This window comes from Geospiza fortis, unplaced genomic scaffold, assembly GCF_000277835.1.
Source record: "Geospiza fortis unplaced genomic scaffold, GeoFor_1.0 scaffold275, whole genome shotgun sequence".
Taxonomy (NCBI): domain Eukaryota; kingdom Metazoa; phylum Chordata; class Aves; order Passeriformes; family Thraupidae; genus Geospiza; species Geospiza fortis.
This window is the reverse complement of record NW_005054341.1, coordinates 4617817-4626188: the sequence shown is the minus strand read 5'-3', so window position 1 is coordinate 4626188 and position 8372 is coordinate 4617817. Positions and strand designations below refer to the sequence as shown.

The 8372-nt window shown below is 52.5% G+C and overlaps 1 protein-coding gene across 1 annotated transcript in view; it reads right to left on the bottom strand.

Moving 5' to 3' along the window:
- LOC102041682 (two pore calcium channel protein 1-like) overlaps positions 1-8323 on the bottom strand; it is an 11401-nt gene extending 3078 nt beyond the window's left edge. Inside the window, exons 1-13 of the mRNA XM_031058309.1 lie at positions 8194-8323; positions 7522-7636; positions 6327-6455; positions 6006-6122; positions 5207-5325; positions 4977-5078; positions 4228-4354; positions 3168-3369; positions 2300-2444; positions 1123-1308; positions 812-876; positions 454-541; positions 170-239 (exon numbers count right to left, since the gene is read on the bottom strand). Of these exons, the coding sequence (XP_030914169.1) occupies positions 170-239; positions 454-541; positions 812-876; positions 1123-1308; positions 2300-2444; positions 3168-3369; positions 4228-4354; positions 4977-5078; positions 5207-5325; positions 6006-6122; positions 6327-6455; positions 7522-7611 (1440 nt within the window). The 5' untranslated portion in view covers positions 7612-7636; positions 8194-8323. The remainder of the gene's footprint in view (positions 1-169; positions 240-453; positions 542-811; positions 877-1122; positions 1309-2299; positions 2445-3167; positions 3370-4227; positions 4355-4976; positions 5079-5206; positions 5326-6005; positions 6123-6326; positions 6456-7521; positions 7637-8193) is intronic.
- Positions 8324-8372: the final 49 nt, after the last annotated feature.

The following is an 8372-nucleotide window of genomic DNA, read 5'->3' as shown; positions in this document are numbered from 1 at the left end:
AATGCTTTTTGCTTGCACAATGGCCACGACTCAAACGGGTACTTACAGTTCCAAGGGCCTGCCATCCAGGGAATTGCATTTATCCCCTTGGAAACAGCATGAGCATGAGATTTATGACACACTTCTTTGAAACTGGAGTGCTCTGAGCCAACACACCGGGATTTCTTACCAGAGTGAGCCCACCAAAGGTCAGCATGGTCGGGACGATGTTTATGAGGGTGTTCATGATCACCCGGAACCTGCAGAGAGCCCACGCTGGTTATTGTCACAGCCCACGCTCCCCACGTCCCCAGAGAGGCTCCTGCAGCCACTGGGCTCCTCCCAGGCAGGCTGGGGCAAGGCCTTGGGAAGCTCTGTGGGGTGGCCATGGTCAGTGTGGGCACACAGAACACCTCTTCTGGCACAGAGCCACCCCTCCCCAAAAACCATCTCCCATCCCACTTCCCTCCTCACCTCTGAATGCTGTCAACAATCCGGATCAGCCTGAGGACTCTCAGGATGAACACAATGTCCAGGATCTGCTGGCTGTTGTACTTCATGGCTGAAAAAAGAACAAAGATGTTTTTATTATGAAAATAAATCTAGGAAGCATTTAGATAAAATTCTTTGATTTGTTACGATTGTGTCCTTGTTAAACACTATAACAGGGAGCTAAAAAAAAAAAAAAAGAAAAAAGAAAAAAGAGGAAGACTGGGTTAGTTCTTAGAAACCCTCCACAAATTCCTTGTCTGGTCACAAAGCCTCTCAAGCCAGAAGGCTGGGGAGGACACCAGGATTCCCAAGGCATGCAGGCTGCTCAAGCTGCACTTACTGGACTTGAGGGTGGCATTGAGAATCGTTGCAGTCAGGGCAGCAAAGATGATGAGAGTATCAAACCTGGCACGAGGGAAGGCACTGCTGTTAGATTTTGGGGGACAGGGACAGGAGTGGGGTTTAAACAAGCAGTGACCCCTGCTCCTCACATCAGGGCCAGCTCAGGCTATGGGCACACGGGAGAGCTTTGTCACAACCACCTCTGATTCACCTCAAACACACCCTGGCACAGGAGTTCAGAGCCTTTCAGTCCTCGAGGAGCTGAGCACAGCACTCACCACGCTCCACACAAACCTCCAGCCCACTCACCAGTTCCAGAACTGGGTTTTGCCAAAGAACTCCCTGGGTTCATAAGTGTAGACCTTCAGGAGGATCTCGACGATGTACAGAGCAAGGAACACCCACTCCGCATAGGAAATGTAGGGGCTTTCCTCATCCAGAGCAATGAAGACAGCATTTATCAGGATGATGGCATCGTAGGTCCAAACAAAAACCCTGCAAGAACCAAGACAGATCAGTCTGCAGCTCCCAAGAAGGTCAAAGCCACACAGTTATTTCATAAGCTCTTTTCCTCCTCTCTCAAAAATTCTGTACCCATCAGTTCTCCTCAAATCTGAGAGTTTGGGAGAGTCACTGAAGAGTTTAGTTTTGCTCTTGAAGGTGCTGGGGGGGGAACCAGGGTGAGCTGGGCTCCCCAGCACTGGAGAGGCCTGAACACACAGAGCTGGTGCAGCAAAGGTCACAGAGCTGACAGAATGACAGGGCAGTGCAATGTGATGTGTTGGGAGAGCTGGGGCAGTCCAACCTGACAGGGAGAAGGGTCAGGAGCAGCTCCTGTGCATAAATACCTGATGGGAAGGTGCAGGGAAGATGGAGCCAGACTCTTCTCAGTGATATCCAGTGGAAGCACAAGAGGAAAGGGGCACAAGTTGAAATTCAGGAACTTCCATTTAAACAAAGAAGTTGCTTGGGGTTTGGTTTTTTTTTTTAACCAGGGGTGATCAAGCACTGGAAGGGGTTGCAGAGAGGTTATGGAGCCTCCATCCTTTGGCGATACTCTAGACCCAGCTAGGACAGCCCTGAGTACCCTACTGTGGCTGACCTCGCTTGGAGCAGGGAGTTCCACTAGCCCATCCCTAGATGTTCCTCACAACCTCAGCTATTTTGGGATCCTGGCAAGGCTCAGAGGTGAAAGAGAGCTCTAGAGAACTCCCAGGGCTGATGAGGCAGCAGGACACAGCTCTGCAGCAGAGACTGCTGAGCTAGGAGCAGATCTGAGTGCATGGCAGGGCACAAAGCACAGCCTGATGTCAGCAAAACCCAGCTCAGGCAGCGGGGCCTCGCCCACAGCCACAGCTGGTTCCTCCACACTGAGCAAGGCAGGCCAGGAGCAGCAGCAGAGCCCTGAGGGTCTGTCCTCCCCAGCAGCACATCCAGGAGAGCCCTGAGCTGTGTCAGAGCTCACCTGTGCCGTGCCAGGGCTCACCTGTGCCTGACGAGGCCGCGCAGGAGCCGGCTGGGCGCGGATCCGTACAGCGCCGGCGCCCAGCGCGCCAGGGGGTGCCTGCGGATCTTCAGCGTCACCACCTGGATGTTGAGCAGGTCTGCCAGCTGCACGAAGGACTTCTTGTCTGCAGTAGAGTGGCAGCATCAGCCTGATCTCATGGCAAACAAACAGTGCCTGCTAAAGGCACGTCTGAGCCCATGGGAGCGGTAGCCGTCTGGGCTCCTCGGTCTCTGCTCCCAGCAAAGCCAACCCCAGAGTGGTGTCCACCACAACGGGCTGAACTTGGAATTCAAGCAGCTTCTCCGCCCCATTCCTGGGGAATTGGCTCGAGCCATGGGCCAACCACCACCACAGAAGGATTCAGAACAAGGAGAGTGACCCATCTCTCCTGATATTCCCGCTCCAGAGGACTGTGTGGGGAGCCACATTGCATCTGATAACAAGGGAGGCTTTCCACATCCTCTGCTGAGAACAGGAGGTCCCACATCCCATGGAGAGCTTGGCCTGACACCAAATGGCCATGAAAGGCCACTCACAGTGTGTGGGACATGGGCTATAGCACAGGCAGCAAGAACAACCTTTCGGGGCTCCCGGAATCTGGAGGGAAGAGGGGCCTGGAGACCCCATTCCTGGAGGTGCTCAAGGAACGACAGGAAATGGCACTCAGTGCTCTGGGCTGGGTGACAAGGTGGGGAACAGGCACAGGTTGGACTCAATCTTGGAGGTCTTTTCCAACCTCAATGACTGTGATTCTCAGTCCCTCTGGGGCCATTACAGATCAAAACTCCCAAAGCCAAACCCCTGGAAGGATCAGGGTCCTGCCTCCTCCCCAGTCCCCACTGCTCACCTACGAACCCTTTCTGCTTGTCATCCGAGATGCGGAGCAGCAGCTCCCGGTGGGAATTGCTGGTGTCAGGAGCCACCAGCTTGACCAGCTGCTTCCAGCGGGCCTCCCGGACCACGAACTGCTCTCCCTCCTGCTCCTTCAGCAGGTTGAAGGCCTCGATCATCTTGCGGCGCTTCATGTAGGCGAGTTTACGGATCTCGTTCTGGAGAGAGCGCTGGGAGTCAGGCGGCTCCAGGTGCCCTCCCCCCTTCTTTAACAAATAAACTCATTTGCACAGCACAGAGGTGCAAGAAGAGACCCAGGGGGATGGCACTGGACACAAAGCACAGCACAGTTAGGGTGGGGGCGAGGGTAAGAAATGGTGTTTAACAGGCGGCTGTGGGGTCTCCACACCGAGCTCTGGAAGGATCAGCAGATTGCTGGATGCTGGGACAGCACTGAAAAACCGGAAGGAAAGACAAAGAGTAGTGTCAGACAGGAAGGAGGTGACAAAAATCACGGGATCTGCATGGCCACAGAAGCAAAGAGGATGTGCCCACACATGCTTCCCATCCACAAGTGAATCCTGCTGAGAGCCGGGGGTGGGATCCTCTTCTGCACATGACTGAGCAGAGGGACATCCAGCACTCTGCTTCCTGAGAAAGATCCAATCCCTTCATGGGAGTACCCAGGAATTCCCAGCTCTCCTCCTTTGATCACAAGTCCCAAACTGCCCCTACAAAAATTCTGATTTACTCAGACCTCCCATTTCCAATTCACTTGCTCTCAGAGCACATGCAAAGATGCTGTGCAAAAAACAGTTCCCTGCATGGAGACAGCATTCCTGAGCTAGGACTACGCCTCCAAGATAAAGCAGAATGAGCTTCTTATCAGTGGGAAACACCATAGAATATTTCATTCAACGCCAACAGCAGAACTCCCAACAAGCCCATGATATGAGAAGTGGGTCTGTGCCTGTTGTTTGCAAGAAGCTCTTTCCCCTTCTCAAAGCTTTCCAAGGGAAAGACAGAGGTTCCTGACAGAGAACAGCAGGAAGGTCACAAGCCCCTCCAGGCATTACCTTCAGGTGTTTTTTGTAGTTGTTGTAGACCACAGCCAGGAAGAGAGACATGAAGATGTAAGTGTTGATGATGACGAAGGCGATGAAGAACAGGGCGTACCAGGAGCTGAAGTCAAACGCTGGCATCCTAGAGAAGGGGAGAGGTATTACTGCTTGACAAAAGTGAGTCCATGAGAAAACAGACTACCACGTGGATTTCCAAGTGCTGTTTTGGACTGCCAGATCAAACTCATCAGATAAAAGCTAAAAACTGCATTAATTCACTTCAAGAACACTTTTATTCTGCTGGGTTTTCATCCTGGTTTGTCAGGCCCTGACTGAAGGGGTGCAGAAGACAGCACAGAGATGAAATCTATGCCAGTGCAGCCAAATTTAAGAGCAGACATGAGGCAATGCCTCAGCCAGATGCTATTTTTTGGTCCCAGACCCTTGCTGCTCTCACATCTGCTTTTCCACTTGCTCTAGGGTGAGCAGCATTTTATTTCTCAGTTTAAATTCCCAGGGTCACTGTACCATTGCAGTTGTGCTGAAGATATTTCCAGCACATGGATGACTGAGCCCTTCGTCCCTGTCTTACTCCTGACAGGGCCTTCCCAGCACAAACTACAGTGGGAACCCAGAAGAGACAGGGATGAAAAGCCCAACACCCACAGAATTTTAACTCTGCTGTGCCAATTAGAGGCTGCACAGAGAGCCCTGAGAGCACTGTGAGAGAAAGAGATTTGATCATCCACACGTGACATCCATACATGACATCCGGGCTGTTTGCTGTGGTCACCAGCACGTAGAGGTCAAACACAATCTCCAGGTAGTTTCTGAAGTAGGGCAGGCCTTCTGCTGTCTGGAGATTCCTGGGAGGAAGAGAGCCTGGAGTTAAGCACTGGGATCACATGTCCTGCGACAGGAGCAGTGCTTGCATTCCCTAGGAATTGCTTGGAGTGTGCCCAGAGTATCCCAGGAGCAAAGGAAGTACCCACACCTCTCTCCAAACAGCTTCAAGGCCATGAGGGAGAACATGAGGAGGCTGAACATGAAGAGCAGGAAGACGTAGGTGATCTCGGGCAGCGTGTTGCGGATGCTGCGGAACGCCCTCCGGATCTGCCGGGACAAGGGAATGTTCAGAGGCAACATGGCACCCCTTCTTCCCCTCACCATCCCTGGATCAAACCCCTGAAATGGGGTGCAAAAGACCCAGGCCTTTCTTCCTTGTTCATCAGGGGGATCCTAGGAGGAAAGGCCTCAGCTACAAATCACAGTGAACTCAGGAGCCAAGGGACAGAGGGCCCCAGGGCACTGCCGAGATGTTCTTGCTGCAGGGAACCAGTCAGGGACAGAAATCCATCACTCCAGGCCACAAAACACAGGCTCTGAGCCCAAATGTTGAGCTGCTCCCTCCCCCAGGCCTCCACATCACAGTTTATTCATTTTTAAGTCAGGACCAGACCAGTCTTGGGCAGCAGGACAAAGATCTCTCCGTGCTGAGAGGAATCAGAGTCCAAACCCAGACTACAGCACTTGTTTACCCACGAGACTTCCAGAAATCAGTAACCTGGTCCCTGACTCAGGGAGAAAGACAGGGGTTTTTCCTGTGGTACTGTGTGAATCCACCCTTTTGCCCACCTCAAATTATTACTTCAGGCCACTTCTGAAACAAACCTTCTCTCACGGGACCCTACATTCTGCCATAAAACCCTTCTGCTACATCCCCTGGATTGTGAAAAGCAGTGGGCTGTCTGAAAAAACAGGACCCTGGACATCCCACCAGACCTTTTCTTTACCTGGCGACTCTCTGCGAAGTTGATGAGGAAGATGGGCCTCACAATCCTTGACCATCGGATGCTCCTCACACCATACAGCCTGAGGACCCCATATATGGCTAGGTCTGTCAGGGAGAGCTGTGGGAGAAAGAAGGAAAGCTCCCAGAATTAATGCTGGAATGTGTCTAGATAGTGAAGTGTTCGTTGATACAGGAGAGGTGACACATGACAGGTTTGTGAGACCCAGTTGGCTTGGCCATGGCTCACGTATGCCAGGTCTGGGATCCCAGGAAAGCAACATGAGGGGAAAAAAAAAATCCACCTTCCCTGGGCCCAACTCACCAGGATAGCCACCATGATGCAGATGTTCTTGGTGTCCTTCCAGAACACGTTGTGCAGGGTGACTTTGGCAAAGTGTGTCAGGCGGCCGAGGAACACCAGGAGGCACAGCACCTCCAGCACTGACGTGGCCTGCAGAGAGAGCAGGGCTCAGCCAGCACAACCAGGAGCAGCAATACTCCTTTTTGCACAAGAAAAAACAGGCAGAGCAGTATTTTCGGGCTTCCTTTCGCAGAATTCCCTGCCACAGGCAGGTTAAAGCCAGCAAGTCTGTGTTTGCTTAGGATTCAAGGAGCGCATCTTTCACAATCACACTGGTGCAGGACAAATTAAGGCTGCAGAGAAGTCTGGCCTAAAGTAAAACTTGGCTTCTACTTTCATGCATGAGGACTGGACCTGAGTCCCAAAAAAGGCTGGAATTGGTCTCTGAGATGGAGAACAGCAACATGACTTTGACCATAGTCACATGGGCCATTACTGGTGGCCACAATGGCTCCTACAGTCCCTGGCCAGCTCCTGTGCCTTTTTTGTCCCCATTTCAAACAGATCACAGAATTATAAAGTCACAGAATCATTTGGGTTGAAGGGGACCATAAAGATGATCCCATTCCACACCCTGCCATGGGCAGGGACACCTTCCACTAGCCCAGGTTGCTCCAAGCCCTGTCCAGCCTGGCCTGGAACACTTCCAGGGATGGGGCAGCCACAGCTTCTCTGGCAAACCTGTGCCAGGGCCTCACCACCCTCACAGGGGACAATTTCTTTCCAATCTCCCATCGAATCCTGCCCTCTTGCAGTGGGAAGCCATTCCCCCTTGTCCTGGCACTCCAGGCCCTTGGAGTTTTTCCTGTTGGCCATTTCAGGTACTGGAAGAGCCAATTAGGTCACTCTGAAGCTTCTCCAGGCTAAACAACCCCAATTCTCTCAGCTTTTCCTCAGAGCAGAGCTGTTCCACCCCTCTGATAAACCTGGTGACCTCCTCTGGGCTCACTCCAACTTTCCATGTCCTTCCTGCGCTGGTCCTGACCTAGAGCTGGATGCAGGACTCCAGGTGAGGTCTCACCAGAGCAGAAGATCAAAGATATCCACAAAAACATCACCATCCACTGTCTCTTGGCACCTCTGACAACCACTTTGAACCAAGAAGCCCTTGCTGGCTCCAGCAGCTGCATTTGCTGCTCCTACACCACAAACTCACCAGGAAGGGGAGCGGATACACTGCAGGTTCCTCAAACAGGGCAAGGGACAGGTTGAGGAAGATGAAGAAGTAGGTGGCTGTTCGCATCATCCAGTGGTTGTAGAGGTGATAGAGCCTGGGGGAAGAAGGCACAGGCACCATAAATAAAGGCTACAGGCCACATCCCCAGGGCATCACCAAATGTGTCCTGGAAGAACAGCACTTGCTGTCCCAAACAAACATTATTGCCAGCAAGGAATTTGACAATGTGTTTCCAAATTAGCCTCAGAGCTGATGGATACGATATTGCCTCTCAGAGCAGGGTTAAATAATAGAATATTTATTACAGTAAACAAAAATATTTAACTTGGTTCAGCCGCTCCAGCACCTTCCACACAGCTGAGAGCTAACCAAGCCTCCCACACTCTTCATTGCCCCAGAGGCTCGGAAGACTTTATGTTAGTTTTATTTTCTCCCCTCCAGCAAACCACAACTTTTTAATGTCAACTCCCATCCTCAACACACAGATGTGCTGAGCTCCGTTTTAAGCATTTCAGTTTAAGTCCAGCTTTTGGCGCCCCACCCATCCACCCCTCTTGGCACCGCCGACTTTTCCCGGCGGTTGCTGTTTGGCCACGGAAGCGGCTGGCTCTCCGCAGGTGTGGTCGGGGCGGGGGGCGCACCCCTCCTTACCTGACAGCCTCCGGAGAGGTCTTAAAAGGAATATTCCTGTTGTACTGCGCGTCGGACACAAACGCCGCTGCCAGCAGGAGATCCTGGGGGAAACACAAGGCAGCGTGTGAGGAGCTGCGGGGGAACTCCGCGGAGCTGCAGAGGGGAAGGAGAGGGGGGAGAAAGGGGAGAAGGTGCCG